The sequence below is a fragment of the Protopterus annectens genome, chromosome 8.part1, assembly GCF_019279795.1.
Source record: "Protopterus annectens isolate FY-2018-M chromosome 8.part1, PAN1.0, whole genome shotgun sequence".
Taxonomy (NCBI): Eukaryota; Metazoa; Chordata; order Ceratodontiformes; family Protopteridae; genus Protopterus; species Protopterus annectens.
In genome coordinates this window covers 442,023,670-442,042,829 of record NC_056742.1, presented here as the reverse complement: position 1 = coordinate 442,042,829, position 19,160 = coordinate 442,023,670, and the positions used below count along the sequence as shown (strand labels likewise).

Here is a 19,160-nt window from a genome sequence, read left to right as displayed (position 1 = left end):
ATCACCTTTGTGGCTCTGCTTGACAGGGGTACAGGAAAATAATTTTCTTGGTTGGCGAAAGCCAGGGTACCTTTTTGGCTAGGCTTATATAGGCTTTAGGGCCAATAGACTAGTACCTACCTATGAACCCATGAACCTATACATCATATAAATTATGTGGAAATGGCTATAACAGAGAGTTGGAAGGGAAGGCAGCAGGAATAGATAAACATATAAGGGTAACTGTAAGAAACCATTCTGTAAAATTTACAAAAGAAGGATAAGCATGTAATGTGATGACAGGCAGCTGTGGGACGGACAGAGGGAGAAGGACAGTTAGCAGTTATTGAAGACAGAGAAACATTGAACACAGACTTGGACAGATTGGGCTAATATAAACTCACAAGTTTTTGAAGACAGTGGATGGACACAAACATACAGATGGCAGACAACTGGAAATTGGAAGAATTGGGCAACAAATAAGAAATGAAGAACACCAGGATGGGGATAGAGTGGTGTGGTCTCCTAACTTGCCTGGATGCTAGACTGGCACAAAGGACACTAGACCCATGGATTATTCACTTTGGTGGCCAGTGTTATAGACTTGAGTCTCCCCGGTAGCCTGCTAGGAGAGCCTTGCCAGTCCTGTGAATCTGTTAGCATGTCAGAAACAACACACATTGTTGAGGCTGACATACAGTTTCTGGCACACTTCACCAGCCTCCGGCCTCTGCAGCTGATCCTTATTGGAAAGGAAAGATGCCCTCCTGTTCTTGTTAAGAAAAGGTCCCTTCACCCCCCCCCCCCAATGAGGGGGAGGGAGAAAGGAGAACAGTGAGGGAGGGAGAAAGGAAAACAGTGGCGGGAAGAAGAAAGGGGAACAGTGGGGGGAGGGAGAAAGGGGAACAGTGGGGGAAGGGAAAAAGGAGAACTTAGTGCAATATTTGCCATGACTGTTAACATGTAGGCCATGAAAGACAGTAGCAATGAAGTAAAAATATCTCTTCCTTCATTGCAATAAATCTTGCAAATTCATAAATTAACCATAGTGCAATACTCTATAATGTTCACAGTGCAATGCTCAAATGTTTTTTCTGTGCAAGGATCAATGCAATGTCTTAGCCAAGTAATTGTGCAGTACTAAAGTCTCATGCAAGCAAGTGTTCACAGTGAAAACTGTTAAAATGTGTTTCTAATTAAGTGCAGTATTAGTTAGTTTACCGGCATGTCTGTGATGTAATAGATAGGTGTTATATGTGTAAATGTCCATGAAAATAGTCTGTATGTTGTCTGTATACTGAGTCCAGAGACACAGAATTTCATTCAGATTTTGCACTTGTGTGATTTCTGAATGACAATAAAGTTTATTTTGACTTTGACTTTATTACAGATAAAGATTCAACGGCAATTAAAATAATAGAATGCTGTATTATGTTACAAAATAGTAATGAGGAAAACAAACATTCTTAGAATTTTTTGAGTATATTAATGCAACAACAAGTTTTCTAAAATTTACATATGTTATAGATGCAGACATTCTAAATTACTTGGATGTAGAGGTTATTAAAGTGGACCACAAGTTTGAAACCAGGGTGTTTAGGAAAATAACATTTTGTAATTCCTACCTACACTACGACAGTTCTCACCCCCCCCCCACTGTAAGAAAAACATAGTCAAGGGACAGTTTGTGAGGGGGTCGAGGATGACAAGCAGAGACATAGATTTCAAACAAGAATGCGATAAGTTGGAAAGTATGTTTCTGGAAAGAGGCTACCCTACTACATTTGTCCAGGACATTAGGAGAGAGGTAGAGGAAGGTAGGAAAGACAGATTTCAACCTATAAAGGGAATTAAGGAAAGTAATCCCACGAGTGAGAAAAGTAAAGGGTTTAATAAGAAGGAAGAAATGACACAAAAAAGATTAATTATAGAATTTAACTCTACTAATAAGAATATGAAAGACATTATATGTAAGGAGTGGGAAAAATTCCTTTTATTTACGGATATGGAGGAAGTAAAACATATGGCACCAAAAATTATATACAGAAACCCACCATGTATACTCAATATGATAGAAAGAAATGCTCTAGAAAAGGGAGGAACCAGTGTGAGAAAGAAAGGTACCTTTAAGTGTGGACGGTGCCAACAAAGTCCACATATTATGAATAAGGGAGAGGTATACATTGAAAGTAGGAAAATGAAAATAAGAAGTGAAGAATTCTATAACTGTGATACACAAGGAGTTGTATACCTGGCAATTTGCCAGGAAATGCTGTGCATTTTATGTGGGCAAAACAGAAAGGTCCCTGAAAAAATGTATCTACGAGCATTTGTATGATATTAGTAGAGCAAAAGAGACAAGTGCACTATATAAACATTCGAAAGAATGTAAAGAAGCTAAATACTTGTGGTTAGTATTGGAACAGGTTAAACGAGATATTAGAGGTGGTCCATGGGAAGACATCCTAGAAAACAAGGAACTAAAGTGGCAGGTTAGAATGGATGCAAGCAGGAAGCCCGGCCTTAATGAAATGATTTCCATTAGACCATTATTAAAAATAAGAGCTAATAAAATATGAGAATATAATGAAATGTTGCATCATGGTTTTATCTTGAACACAGTTGTTTTACTCAATATAGTTGTTTTTAAATAATATATGATAAACAGATATTTTAACAATTGGTACAATTTTTAATTTTTTGTGTGTTGCAATTGCTATTTAATATTGTTGATCAATTATGTGTAGGGTAATATATATTTATTTATAATAAATTATTATAATAAAAATTTTTTTTTAAATGTTTTGTGGTTTACATTAAATTTAATGGTTTACATAGTCATCACATTTATAAGATTAATTTTGGGATGTAATTGCAGGTTTTGCACACTAGGGGGAACCAGTAATAGTTATAAGTGAAATTAAGTTTTTTATGAATGTGGTTTTTAATACACATAGGATTTATACAACTTTCTCCAAAGGAAAATACATTTTTCTCTAATGAATTACTGTATATTTATTATTGTTTATGTTATAAAAACCAAGACTGAGGTTTATGCATTAATAAATAGTCGAAATTAAGTCAAATTAAAAGAAAAACAGGAAAGTGTCACAAATAAAATGGTCTTTTTTTCATTCTCATGAATATGTAATTAATGTCACTGCATATTAATGAGCAATAGACCATAGGGATTGGTGTTTTTGAATTCAAATGTTATGGTTTTATTGGTTTATTGCCTAATTAATTGTATATTTAAGTCATGGTTAATGTTCATGTCATTGTCTGATGAAGTCCTGAGTTGGAGGGACGAAAACGCGATTTGTTTTGCTGTCTGTGAAGTGCGTTAATAAAGTGAACTGTTTTCTTTAAAGTAAGCTGTTTTGCGACTTTTGTGGCTCTTGGAAGGATTACTAGTTTCATTTTGGAGCTGCAGCCAGTTTTTTGTAGTTGTGTTCATGTAATAGATAGGTGTTATATGTGTAAATGTCCATGAAAATAATCTATATGTTGTCTGTATACTGAGTCCAGAGACACAGAATTTCATTCAGATTTTGCACTTGTGTGATTTCTGAATGACAATAAAGTTTATTTTGACTTTGACTTTATTACAGATAAAGATTCAACAGCAATTAAAATAACAGAATGCTGTATTATGTTACAAAATAGTACCGCTTCTAGTAAATTGTACAGGTTTTGTGCTTAAATAGCCTTTAGTATACTTGGACAACTACCCTTTTTGCTCTGATATCAGCAAGAAGAGCATCTGAATTGCAAGATGTTATAGTGAGAGAACCTTATCTGTTTTTTCAAAGGGATAGAATCACTCCATGGACTAACCCTTATTCATGCCTAAGATAGTTTCAGAGTTCACTTGCAATCATACTATCATGAATCATGAGACAGTTACCAAGGCTATAGACAAGGGAAAGGTGGTCTACACAGCCTACCTAGTCCTTGCAAAGGCCTTCAAAACCATTCCCTCTCAGGTATTATAGACAAGCTCACCAGCCTGAACATAAACCCCTACGACACAAGATGGGTTGCCAACTGGCTCAGAGACAGAACCCACATGGTAAGAGTTGCGGGAGCTAGGTCTCACTCTATACCGGTTACAAGTGGCGTTTCCCAGGGCTCAGTCCTAGGACCCCTCCTGTTCGGCCTATACTTCTCAGAGGTACGGGCAAGCACAGGAGGACTATGGCTGACCAAGTTTGCAGACGACTTCAAACTAGGGACTATAATTGACTCTCCGGTTGACACAGACATCCTCCAAAAGGGTCTCACTGAGACAGATACCTGGTGTCAAAACCATGGCCTCAAGATAAATGCCAAAAAGTGCATAGTCATCCCCTTTGGAAAAAACAAAGTACCCATAAACTACCACATAGGTGGTAGCCCCCCTAAATAGGGAAGACGTAATAAGGGATCTGGAGACCCAAGTAGATAGTAACCTCTCCTTTGATAATCACATTGCCAAAGTGGTTAGAAAATCCTTGTATGTGGCCCACCTAATCACAAAAGGGTTTGCATCCAGATTGAAAGAGGTCATTGGGCCCCTCTATGCATCACTCATCAGACCCATCATAGAGTACAATGCCCCATTTGGGATGTACCTTACAAGACACCTGCAACAACTGGAAAGACCACAGAAGTACCTCACCAAGAGGATCACTGACCTCAAGCAGATGCCCTATGCAGCTCGACTGAAGAAACTCCAGCTGTACTCGGTTGCATACCGCCAGAGGTGATCTCTGCCTGACATACAAGGCCATGTCCAACGCAGAATTGATGGACATGCTCCACCTAAAGAAAACCATATCCCCTCGAGACACACGCTCCAGGGATCTAAACCTCACCACAACAATAAATAGGACGTGCTGGAGGGATAGATTCCTGTCCCAGAGACTTCCCATGCTCTGGAACAAGATTCCAATCTACATTAGGCAGAGCTCCTCGCTAACCTTCTTCAAGGGAAACCTTGACGAGTGGATGGGAAACAGAAAGTTTACCCCAGGGATCACTTCAATGGCTCTGCTGGACAGAGGCAAAGAGAACTAATCTAAGGGGGCGGCGAAAGCCAACACATTCCAGCTAGGCTTATAAATGCCTTCGGGCAGATAGCCTTGTACCTACCTATGAACCTATGAACCTATCAGTCTCACAGTTTTCAACCCAGATATTAAAAATGAGGAAGAAGGGATTTTTCACGTCCTGATGTGAATAGACAACTCTGGCAATATCTTGACAAAGCCAAGTCTTCCAGGAAAGCTAAGCAGCTGTTAATTTTTTATTCTAGGAGTAAGGAAGGTCAGCTTGTGTCTAAACAGAATATTTCTAGATGGTTGTACTTGGCTTATGTATTTTGTTACTCTCACCGTGGCAAAACTATTCCAGGCAGTGTTGAGGCAAATTCCACCAGGGCTGTAGGTTCTGCAGTGGTATATTGGAAAGGGGGTGGACTCTAGAAACATTCTAGAGCCAGCAACTTGGTCCTCTATTAATACACTTACAAAGCACTACAAACAAGATTCCTTCTCCGGGTCTAGAGCAGGGTTTGCTAGGACTATACTCCAGGGGCTCCTGGATTTATATCCTTTCTCCTCCCAGGTTGGTATTCTACACATACGCTACTGCAGCAGTGAGAATGATAAATATAGTACAGTTTTGTAAGGTTCACTTACACATAACAGTACATGTTCGAATTCTTCACGAATGCAATAGCCATAACCCACCCACCATCCACCTTACTTTATATAGTTAGTGTGGGTTACAACTGTTTATTGTTGTTGTTGTTATTTAGTCTGAATAAATTTCTCTTATTACACTTATGGGCAAGAAATTGCTGAAGATTTTTAGTCACTATGGCTACTTTTATAGTTCCCTCTTTTTTTTTAATTTCTCCAAGCCTTTTGGGTTTCTAATACCAAGACAAGAATGGACCCCATTCCCAAGTCAAAGTACGATTAATTTATGAAATTAGTATTGTTTCAGTCTTTGATGTTAGCCAGAAGTGCTCTTCACTGCACTTGCAATGTGCCCAGTAATGACTCCTTCTGCAATTCATACAGTTACGTGTATCGGTAACATATCTAAGTATGATTGTAAATTCTTTTTAGTAAGACCCGCTGCTCCTACTACTATTGAAACTGTCTGGGTATCCTTCTTCCACATTGCCCTCATTTCTGCCTGAAAATCCTGGTATTTTATGACTTTGTGTCTGTTTGTACATAAGACGCTGGGTTTAGCAATTTCAATGATCAGTGCTACTTTTGTCTTCTTTTCATGGACTACTATATCTGGTAATGGATGATCCCATGTGATATAAACTTTATCATTTTCTTTATAGACTAACTATAATCCTCAGTTATTTTCCAAAAAAAAAAATTGTGAGGGACAGGGCAGAAACATGAGGCAAAATAAAGGACGTTCTTCAAAAATCAAGGACAGTTGATAGGTATGAGTGTAACTTAAACCATTTATCTGAAGACTAGACAACATACATAATTTAACTAAAAGATACAGCATTTTTCAGATCCATATTTAACAACTTATGGCTGTCAGATGCTCAACATTGTGAGAGAATGTACAGACTACCGATCTCTAGAAAAAGCCCTGAATGGTCAACTGCCAAAATCTCAGCAGAAGTAGATTCTTAGATATTTCAAGACCACTGAGTCTTATAACAATTCACAGCTTGCCAGTATCCGCCCTTGAGTCTGCACCTTCCCAGCCAATCCAGGAGTACATCTGTGGCTACCTATCCAGTCATCAAGGTTATGTTTAAAGGAAGATGGTGAGTTACACTGCTCAAGGAATTATAGTACGATAAACTAGCTCACACCTTTATCCTGCAGCATTTGTAAAGCAGAACAAAAGTACCTTGACAATAAGTCCACAAAACAGAAAATAAATAGAGTCCAGGATCTAGTAACTATATGCTCACAATGGTAACCAGTCCAAATGGTTGAATAAGCCCCTTTCTGCATATATATTTCAAGGTAAGATACTGCAATATCAGTTTATGAAAGTCAGATTAAGAGTATAATTCTGATGTCAAACATTTGCATGAAATGCTTCTGTTTGTACAAACTGGTGTCAAGGGAAGAAAGAACTTACTTGACACAATGTAGTGATAGGGATGTGTGTTTACTGGTGTGTGTGCGCGTGCGTGTGTGTGTGTGTGTGTGTGTGTGTGTGTGTTACCAGTAGTATGAGTAGGTTGAATATGGTAGTGTAGTGTTTGGGGTCTATATTAGGTCGCTGAAATGGCATTCTGGCGAACACCTAATCATCGACCCGTAATCACTGAAACTCACTCCAGCAAGTCGCTGAATTCACTAAGGGAAATGAAATAGTTGCCTGAAGCACAATGAGCAAGTACAGAACTTTGCTTTTTTCTCCACTGTAGTGCAATCTCGGAGTTGGTATATATAGTTAGGGGGTGTGGGAGGCAAAGCCCCCCCACTTGGGTGAGTTTGATATAATTCTACGTTAGTCCGTTGTGCTTTGGGCAACTATTTTGTTGCCATTAGTAAATTCAGCAAATTGCTGATGCAATTTTCGCTGATTATGGGTGGATGATTAGTTGTTCGCTGGAATGCCATTTCGGTGAACTAATAAATACACTAATATTTGTGGCAGTGGTGACAGTGATGTCTATACCTTTGATAGACTTGGATTCTTTATTTAAAACTAAGATAACCACATTGAAAACAGTCTGAGACAGTTCTGTGTAGCTGTATTGAAAAATACCAACACCGTAATTCCTTTATGCTCATTCCAGATAGCAAAGCTGCCCTCAGTTTAGCAAAATGCAAATAATCTGTTATTTTCTTGGTTTATAGCACTGTAAAATATTTAAACAGTAACAAATAGCTGTTTTCCTTTTCCTGTTATCTAGACCAGTTGGAATGTTATTATCATTGTTATTATCAATAATTATTAGTGTTTATTTAGTTTTGCTCCTATTTACAGCCAACTGGCACTCCATGTTACTGGATACAAAGGGCACACTTCTAAAAATTCTTGTTGTGTGACTGGATGGTGCCTGACTATGCTGGGGAGCTGCAAAGGGCCTATAGAGACAAACAGCAACCATGTTAGTGAACTTAGTGAGAAGTGTACAGTGAAGGTGCTGGTATGATGGCCACTGGGCATTGATTCTGAGGTGGGAGCCCAGATCAATTCCTGCATCATGAAGAAAAGTGAGGTAAAAGAGCTGTAAGAAGCAGCAGGGTTATCAAAGACGTTGGGCAGGTACTGTTTCCTGATGGCAGTGATGATACCAAAAGAGGAAAGCATTAAGACCTCACAGGTGTGAGCCCATCAGAACATTAAGCACCACATTAATTGTTAAATTCTTCATCATACAATCAGTGTTCAGTTCCTTTCCACCTGTGCTGTGCACCATTAATTGAATACAAAGTTGTAACCTATAATAAAGTTGCTGCTAATCACACCTTTAAAACGGACCACTGTCATTTTCTCAAGACCTTAAACTGGTTGGAATTCCCCCACCAACTGCTTCTCTCTCAACTAAAGATCATACATTCTGCCCTCTACAAACCCTCTTCTGTCCTGATATCACCACACTTGTCTACCTCTACACCCCTCCCAGGATACTCAGAAGCACTGACCAAAATCTATTAGTAATTTGCAAGCCAAAAAGAACAACTGGACACAATCCACTCGTGGAACAAACTTCCCTTGGTCATTAGAAATATAAACCACCCACAACAATTCAAAATTGCTCTTAAAGACTTTCTAGCTACCGCCTTGACATGCCACTGTCAGCACACTCCTTTAACTTCCTATCCGTATCCTTCATTTAGCCTAACAACCACCTCATGCTCCACTACACACCTTCTACTCTAACTCACCACCTTTACTCCCATAAATCTCCTCCCGCTCCTCTCACATCCTTACTCTCTAAACTTCTTTCCCTCAGGTAAATCTGTTCTCAAACTTCCTATTCACTCTTGACTACTAAATCTTAATCCTTGACAGTCCTTTTACTGTACATAAAATACTTTAATAGCAAAAATTGTCTAAACGCTGTCACTGTGCTCTATACAGTGCCTCTATAAATGGATTTGCTAACAACCTGTTCTACTATGCGCAAGAAAATATCCTGTAAACAGTTTTTTGCCTAAATGCTTTTATTATGCTCTTTAAATTTAATTGAACAATGGCTACATCTCTACAACTTGTGATTCAAAACTTTATCTATTCTTAATTATAAACTATGTACTTATAGTGGTTACTGTGGTATTCTTCTGTGTATAATTTATGGAGCTTTTCTCCCCGGGCCTCCGCTGAAAAAGGGCACTAACTCAGCTGGACTATCCCGGTCAACAAATGTCAAATAAATAAATAATAAATAAAATAAAATACAATACAATAAATTAAAATAAAATAAATACCTCCCTGAGGCCTTTGACCTCACAGTCATCATTGATATTTGCCCCTCCCCCTCAGATCAGGAAATGGTGTATATTCTGAGTGACTATTTATTCAGCCATTTACTGCACCCGAAGAGTAAAATTTAAAAATAAATAAAACAAAAATGGTGGTGACAAATACCTGAGGAACAAATAAAATAAAATAATGGTAGTGTTGGAAAATGGCTGACATAACAGAGGAAAATGTGGCTGCAGTTATTAGCCATGCACTCTGAGAGTAGGACATAGTGCCACATTGAAAGTCCGTGAGAGAAGTAGGAAGGCAGGGTCAGTCAGGACTGTCCTTTGGTGACTGTACTGTCAAGTTGCCAGCTAGCAACAGTTTCTGTTCTCTTGTATGTGGATGTGTAATGCTGCAGTGCAGACACATCTTTATCACAGAAATGGGGCTTTATTTCGCATGTTGCATGCTAACCAGCTCCACGGTCCCCCAGAATGCATGGGACATGGGTGACCACCCAGAACGCCTCTGTTATAATCTACCACTGACTAACATAATTAACTTATTTGAATTAAGGAGTTTGGTTTTAAGCTGTTTAGGATCTTGTGTTTTTTTTCCCTTACATTTTCTATAAAGTTTACTTAAGTTGGTGACTGGTTTCAATTGTTTTATTAAATGAATGTGTTAGAACAGAGCAACATTTCTTTCTGATTTGCTTTACGATATACTCACAGCTAGGTTTGTTATTTAAATTATGCATCTTTATAGCATGCTTGCTAGATATTATATTAATAGAGAAAGGTAGCATGGCTTGAAGAGACCTTCAGTTCATTCACACCAAATATCTTGTTTCTGTATTATTGTACTGTGACAGATCTTGATACAGTTTCTCATTTGCTGTGTGTGGGAAACAGACTGTCTCTTTCTTCTTCCAAATTTTCACTTCAAATCTGTTGAAACATTATATAGCCACAGTTTATGAATTTGTTGGAAATTATAATGACAATTGCACAAACACTAATGCTATTTACTTTTTTTCTTTAAAGCCACAATGATCTTGCATTGGAATTAAGAAAACAGTACAGCAACAACCTGAGTAAAATTAACTTAACAAACTTGAAAGGGACAAAAACAAATATTGAAAAACTGCAACGTGGGCATGTTGGCGCTCAGGTAAGTTGTGCAGTATTTTTTTTTTTACTAAGAACAGTTAAACACATATGGGTGTACCACGAGCAGATACTATATAGTTTTTTTTTCATTTACACCCTTCTACCTCCTTACTTGGCCTTCATGGCACATGAAACCTGAATTTCTCTTAAACCCATTCAGTCTTCTGATCACTGATGCAGCCCCATATAAACTGGTATCATCCCATACTGAATAGATCCATAGTGCATGTTGGTAGTGGAGTCCCCATAGTGATAAGATCCATAGTGCATGTTGGCAGTGGAGTCCCCATAGTGATAAGATCCATAGTGCATGTTGGCAGTGGAGTCCCCATAGTGATAAGATCCATAGTGCATGTTGGCAGTGGAGTCCCCATAGTGATAAGATCCATAGTGCATGTTGGCAGTGGAGTCCCCATAGTGATAAGATCCATAGTGCATGTTGGCCGTGGGATTCCAGTAGTGACAGATTTCATAATGCATGTTGGCATTGGTGTCCCCATAGTGACAGGATCCATAGTGCAAGTTGAGAGTGTGGCCCCATAATGACAGGATCCATAGTATATGTTGGTAGCAGGGGTGATATTATAACAGTGACCTGCCAGCCTTTCTAAAGCATTCCACTAGGGACAAAGAGGGCTTTTCTGTAGGCAGTCTTCTCCACAATGCAGATAGACCTGTATCCACTGCATCATGTACATGTTATACAGATTGATGACGTTGTCCATGGCCACTGCCAGTGGGAATTTGAGTGCATCTTCAGTGCTTTAAGGAAACCCTTGGCTTTTGTGCGGCAGGCCACGGTCATGGTGGAGTTACTATTTCATCTTTCTAAATAAGACAAGCAGACTTTTGTCTGCTCACTCATCCCCTCTCCAGCTGATGCACCAGTGGCTAATCTGCTTCCTGAGCAAAGGTCACAGATGCTTCAAAAGGAAACCGTGTCATAGCAACAAAGTGTTGCCATTTTCTATATTTTCCTTTGTTGGCACAGTAATAGTAGAGAACAGCTGAAAGGACTTTGATTCAGACTTTGAATAATTTAGTAAACTGAGTGGATGATGGGGAAAAAGCATCATGAGACATCTGGATAGGCTGATGGCTTGAGTCCGAAGATGGCAACTTTTATTCAGTCTAGATAAATGTAGGGTAATTCTACAAGGATTTAATAGCACACTTGAAATGAAAGTTAGAAGGTTTTGCACTTTGGAAAGGATAATGCAGGGGGCAGGCTATTCACTAGGTGGGTGTTATAGTACAATTTACAAGGCAGGAAAAGGACTGTCACGATTAATCTAAACAAGAACAAATAAAAAGAACAATGAAAGGGCAGCTACCAAAGTCAACAAGATTCTGGTCCATATCATGGCAAGTATGACTGCGGAGAAAGAGATGTTACTCTCCCTTTAGCAAACGCCAGTGAAGCCTCAAATTGAGTACCATTTTCACTACTGTAGACTCTCGGGGGGGGGGAGGGGGGGTGACATGAACTTATCATGGAAAAAGTGCCAAAAAATAAATATAACAATGAAAGTTGCTAAGGGGATGGAAGAGAACATGCAAAAATATCCCCCATATGTCTAATACTTTACTCTGTTTAAGCTAGAAGGGAAAGGAGAGATGAGACATAGATTTATAACCCAATCACAGGAAACATGGAAGGCTAATAGATTCATAGGTGTATACTGGGCTATCAAATGAGCACATCATTAGGAGCCTAGTAACTGCAGTTCCTCTACTTGCTTCCTCTGTCTATAAGAGTCTAATTAGCCAGACCACAGATTAATTTTTGGATCCCTCTCCACTCACCCAAGTTTGATTTAAAGAGTTACAGACTACTTTGTCTGATATGGAGAGGGGGCTTATTCCATAGATAGGGGGATCCTTTGGAAATATATCTATCTCACCAACAGTTTATTTTAGTATTGCAGTGTAGGTTTAGATGCCTTAAACTGGCATTGGAGGTGCTACTGGTTTTACAAACATGTAAACGTTCAAGCAAGTCAAAGAATAGTAGAGGATTAAGAAAGAAAAGTATATAAGAAAACACGTGATTGGAGATAGGGTTAAAATAAGAAAAAGGAATTAAACCAAAGGAATTAAACCATGTATCAAATAAACAAAAAAGGTAAAGTAAAATGTGCGACTGCTGTCATTTAATGAAAATAGTACAAAAATCAAGTGAGGAGGTTAAGCATATTAGAATGGTATGAAAAACAAAGCAGGATATCATTGTTTTAGTAGATATAAGAAACCCAGGTGTGAGAGATAGAAAGGAGATGGAGAAATTGTGGGGTGTAAAGTAGTTTGGAGTTTAGAGGAGGATAAATGTTCTAGAATAGTGTTGTTATGAAAAATGAGTGAGATAAATTGCTAAATTGTATGATAACCTATCCAAGGAAAGCAGCTGTCATAGATTATTTAATATGAGAAGAATTTTACAGGATTATCTGCATGTACTGGGCAAAAAAAGAAAACATATTGAGATTTTGTGTCCCTATGTAGTGATTAATGAAACAGTTATCCTGGCCATAATAATAATATCTGTTAGCAACCTTAGCGTTGTATGCTTCCTATACATAGAAACACCACAAAAATAGGTAATGATGCTTGTGTGAAACCAACACAACCAAAAACTTAAAACTTACATAAACAAGTTTAAAGCTCAAATAAAAATTGTGCCCCTTTGTCGCATACTAAGCAAGAAAAGGACAAATCAGTGTAGTACATCCAACAATCTAAGCATAACCCACATCTATCTGAAAGTAACATCAATGCTTTCTTCTGTGTTGAAACAAATATTTATCCGCATGCCTCCTTATTTACATGTAAAAGGCAAAAAATATACAAAAAATAGATAAAATACAGAAAATGTAGTCCCTGAGATATACAGAATTCTTGTTTCTTGCAGGTAATGTCATACGTACTTCATAATACTAAACATTCAACTAATAATAACATGTATACTTTTGCAATTTAGTTTACAAATTAGTTTACAAATACAAGCGAACAACGTCAATAAGGCAGCATTCAATGTAATATGTATATGTTGTAGGAATATATAAAAAATGTAAAACATATTTAAAAATATGTAAAACCTATAAAAATAGATTAGATATTTATAATAAATGTACACAAGTAAATATGTAAATGTGAATATAAATATATATATAAATAAATATCTATAAATAAATGAATGGTATATTTAATATAACATTTAAAATATGAATCAGAAATATTAGTATTGTAAATATATTATAATATATCATTATATAACTGTGGCAACAAATGTTCTAGAATAGTGTTGTTATGGAAAATGAGTGAGATAAATTGATAAATTGTATGATAACCTATCCAAGGAAAGCAGCTGTCATAGATTATTTAATATGAGAATAATTTTACAGGATTATCTGCATGTACTTGGCAAAAAAAGAAAAAAAATATTGAGATTTTGTGTCCCTATGTAGTGATTAATGAAACAGTTATCCTATTAAGAGACTGGAATTGTGATTTCTAAGAAAAGGACAATGACAGGAGACGTGAAAAAAAGTAGAAAAACTGATAAAAAATGACAAAGTATACATATGCTCAAGGGAGGTGAAGGATCGAAAAAGGTTTTATCTAATCCTCAAACGTATTAAAGGAAATAGATAGTGGAACTATGGTTAGTGATTTTTCAGACAATTTAGCTGTATGAATAAAATTTCTGGAAAATGAAAACGTAAGTTGAGAAGGGAAATGTTATAAAAACTAACAGGATTAATGTTACATACATATGTGTTTAATATGGAAGTAGAACAGGTATGATAACATCATATGGTGATGATACGTTTTTATGAGATATGGGTGGAATGGTGGGTGGTATTTAAAGAAAAGTCATTGAGAGTATATATAGTGGTAGGGAGAAATTATGGAGAAGATGTAAAGGGGAATACAAGAAAGTGGTTAGAGAAATAAATGAGAAGCTAGAAAAAAATAAGGAAGGTTATGAAAAATGTAAGAGGGTGTTGTATGAAAAAGTAGAGAATTATAGAGAATATGGACAGACATCAGTATTATGCAAAAGTAAGAAAGAAGTATGTCCTTTTCCTAATTATATTATGAATAAAGTATGATAATGAATTTGAAAGTTGAGGAAGAAAAGGAAAGGAGAAAATATAGTCAGAAGGAAATAATGATTATAATAGAAGAATATTTTACAAAGATGTTTAAAAATAGTGACTAAGGAGAAAGGATAGCATGGGATGTAACATAATATTAACTAAAGACATTAACGTTGAAGAAGTGGATGAGCTAATGAAGGTGATGTATGTGGAGTCAGTACCAAGGAAAGCTGGAAATAGGTATAGTATGTACAAAGAAATGGGAGAAAGATGGATGAAGGTATTTATAGAGCTATTAAATGAGTAGTTTAAAGAGGAATAAAGAGGGAAGTAGTTTGGGGATTGGTAAGACTGAGTTGGAAAAAAGAGAGAGTGAAATGAAATAAAGAATTTGACACTGATGACATTGATTAATACAGATTATGAGATTTTAATGAAAATAATACAAAGAAGATTAGGAAAAGTTCATGCAGAAGTAGGTAGGAGAAGGGATTTTTGGTATAAAATGAAGACAGAGCAAGAAATGCTGTAGATAGTAAAAGAAGTGGGGATGATATTGTGAGGAGGAAAGCAGATTGTAAGAGATATTGCACAGGCTTATGATAGGGTGAATCATAAGGGTTTATGGGGCATAATGAAGGCATGTGGAATGTAAGGAAATTTTCTGAACATAATTAAGTCAGTATATGAAAAAGGCCAGATAAGAATAGTACTGAATCCGTGGATAAGAAAAGCAATAGTAATAGAAAGGGGCCTAAAGCAGGGTGCCTCATTAGTGGCAGACTGTTTAGGTTGATAATGAATGTTATAGCAAACCAAATAGAAAATATTTTTTGAAGTAAATGACTGTGAGGCAGCAAGAATAAAAATACCATTTATATTAAATTATGGTGATGATCTGGTATTAATGATGAGAAATAAGAGTTGGATGAAAGAAGTACTGGAAAATGTGAATGAGCTGATAAGTAAGTTAGGTTCAAAGACAGGGAAATAAAAAAGAACAGGGTAATGCAAGATGAAAGAGATTTATATTCTAGGGATAAAATTAGGAAGGGAGAGGTGATTAAAGAGAAATGGGAAAAATAAGGAATGAGAAAAAGTAGACCACTGGTTGGTGAAAAGTGTTTAGGATATCTTTTAGAGCTAGAAGGTAAAGCTGATTAATTCGGTGTTATGTAAAATGGTATATTTAGGAGGGGTATATATGATTCCAAAAGGTAATGAAAATGGTTTATTACCATTTTATGGAATTTCAGGTTCAAGAATAAACCCAGTTAAGAGAGATATAATATATAATAAAGAAAATAAGAGGATTGTGGTGAATAAATACAATAGTGTACATAGCTTCTTTGAATTTATTTTGGGGAATTGAGGAAAATAAAATAAAGAAATGCAGATATGGTAGAGAGACTCATATGGCAGAAGTATATAAAATGTTGGGAGAGTATGGAAAGAAAGAAAAGAGTAAGAAATATAGAAAAATTGCAAATAAGGGAATGTTAGACTAAGATAACTTATGGAAGATCGATAGTGAGGAAATGAAAAATAAAATAAGGGTATGGTCTGAGAAAATTATGGAAAAGATTTATTATGCTGATCCCTTGGAGAATATGGAGAAAGAAATTAACATAGAATAAACAAAAGAAAAGAGGCATTTTAAAACATTATATATATATATGCATGATTTCTTATGGAGATTACATTTTAGTAGTCTTCCTATGAAAGGACAAATATTTTTAGTCAAATGCTATGCTATGTAAGGATGCGGAGAAATCAGAACATGTTTGTTTAAATGTAATAAAGTTATTAAGTGTTAGGTAGGGACTAAGAAAAGATTATAAAATTGATATGGAGGTGATTCTGTAGAGGTTATATAAAAATACAGAAACAGAGACGTAGAAGTTGTGGATAAGAAGGTATTTGGAATTATACAGGGAAACATGGAGAGCAAGAACAGAAGAAGTTTTGTTTAATAAAAAGAGGGCTTTATGGAAGAGACAGAACATATTAAAAAGTTGTTGAAAAGGAAGGAATACAGGATAATGTGGCAAATAAAATGTTAAGAAAAGGTTATAGATGTGTGTGTGTGTGTGTGTGTGTGTGTGTGTGTGTGTGTGTGTGTGTCTGTGTGTGTGTGTGTGTGTCTGTGTGTGTGTGTGTGTGTGTGTGTGTGTGTGTGTGTGTGTGTGTGTGTCTGTGTGTGTGTGTGTGTGTGAATTTCATGTACTGTAAGTGAAAATTGTGGATTAGATGTGTATATGGTTATTTAAGTAATAAAATGTGGATAACCCCTACTATTTTGAGGATCTTTTATATCACCTGAGCTACCAGCAATTCAAGCCGATGGCAGGTCAGTTTAACATCTTATCCAAAGGATAAAACACTCAGGAGTGCAGCATCCCCACAATACTGCACTGCAACCCAATCAACTGGATGAGGTATAGAACCTACAGTCTTCTATCTAAAGATTTATTAGCCATAACCTAACTTTCACAAAGTCTGATTGATTTGAATCAGAGGCTTGTAAGCTGCCAATATCATTCTTTAGGAGCTTTGTAGTGATACATTCCATTAGTTTGCAAATGATGTTGGAAAGGCTAGTAAGTCTGTCGGTCCTGGGACAGTTACAGGGCCAATCATTTGTTGGGCTATTACAATACCTGTCCTCCAGGCTTTGTGTGCATGCACAGTGAAGAGATTAAAGCCTTACTAGGTTAAAGACAGAATCAGCGGAGCTGTGTTTTATGCTAACAAAGAAAGTATTGAATTAGGTCGGAAATAATAGACAGGTAGTAGAAGGCAGATATGTACTCAGAATGGACATGAGTAAGTACTTTTGTCAAGAATAGGGTAGACAGTAAATGGAATTAACTTCCATTATGGATAACAGTGACAAACTCAGTGCATTCATTTAAGGGGGTATGAGATTGGTGGCATAGATGGGAGATGGAGCAGCTGTGGCTTGCTAGTTACAGCAAAAGATCAGACCTATAGCTATCGTTTTGCTGGCTGAAAGTATGTTTCTATGTATCCACATAAATTTCACCATGCCATTAAAGTCATGCAGTGCCACAGGAATTTACCACATCTCTTGGCTCATCTGTTATGAATAATGTTTTGCAGAGTGCTAGGCTGTTATGACCATCTTGTTGCTATGGAATTCTACTCACCCTGCTCTGTAGCAGGCACAGGATACTGCAGTTTTGTCAAAATGTCATAAGTATATATGCAGTAGAGGAGCTGGCCGCATATATGGATATTCCCTGTTATATAACGCGTGTCATTCTTTGTGGATTAGTGCAAGTCTGCTGCTAAAGAACTGACAGCTAAACTAATTTAACATAAATGTAATTCACACAGCTACTTTTAACAGTATATGATTTTCAAATATAAAGAACTGTTTAAGGTACAGGGGCTTGGATTCAGAGAGATTCTCTCCTCCTCTACTAATTGGCCATGTAGACTGGTCAATTAGCATCACAGAGAAAATGTCTGGTTTAGACACATGGATAAGCCACACATATAATCACTTTATTAGTTGCTCATTACCGTGTATTTGAATTTAATTTAATGTTGTGTTGTCACACCTGACCACATTAGCAATCTCAGTAGCACAGGCACCCCCCACACAGACAGAATCACACACACACACACACACACACACACACACACACACACACACACACACACACACACACACACACATGTATTTTAAGCTGAGGAGGAAAAAAAAACAGCTCCTTTCTCTGTGTAGGTGAGAGAGACAAAAAAGCCCTTTGTCCAATGCGAGCAAAAGTGACAGTGTAGGAAACTGCTTGCTACAAATGTAACAAGTGGTATGCTATAGTTAAAGACTCCTCACAAGAGAAACACTTCAGCACTTTAGCCGTGACTACATATACAGTATCGCCATTAATTTCTGAATGACAGTAGTGCCTTACCAGCTGTCAGCAACTGCCAGTCGCACCCCCTATCACCTTGCAACCAGGGCAGTCTCGTACCCTCACCCCACCCTAGATACTCCTCTGTGTGAATGCATATGCATGTATGTACACACACACACACACACACACACACACACACACACACACACACACAGAAACACTTCCAGATGTTCTCACACACTTATGCACAAGCACACACACACACACACACACACACACACACACACACACACACACACACACACACACACACACACACACACACACACACACTTCCAGATTTTCTCACACACAAGCACACACGCTTCCACATTTTCTCTCACATGCGGACAAACACACACAAGCACATTGAAGAATCCACCAAGATTCTAGAGCACAGGCACTTACTCTGGTAGAAACACTCACCCACTCTGCTGCACTTGTCTGTACTGTAAGTACTTCTATAGGAGTGAATGGATGAATGCATGTATGAACTCTAGCCAACCAAACACCTTGAACCATTGTAGCCAATAAGAGGCTAGTCTTCTTATGAGAGATGTCTCTCACAGGATTGTTATACGCCG

General features: G+C 37.3%; 1 protein-coding gene across 1 annotated transcript in view; it reads left to right on the top strand.

Annotated features, from left to right (window-relative positions):
* The window catches only part of LOC122810395 (dipeptidase 2-like), a 501,875-nt gene that overhangs the window by 42,557 nt on the left and 440,158 nt on the right, over nucleotides 1-19,160 (top strand). The window contains exon 3 of the mRNA XM_044081997.1: nucleotides 10,428-10,554. Within this exon, the coding sequence (XP_043937932.1) occupies nucleotides 10,428-10,554 (127 nt within the window). The remainder of the gene's footprint in view (nucleotides 1-10,427; nucleotides 10,555-19,160) is intronic.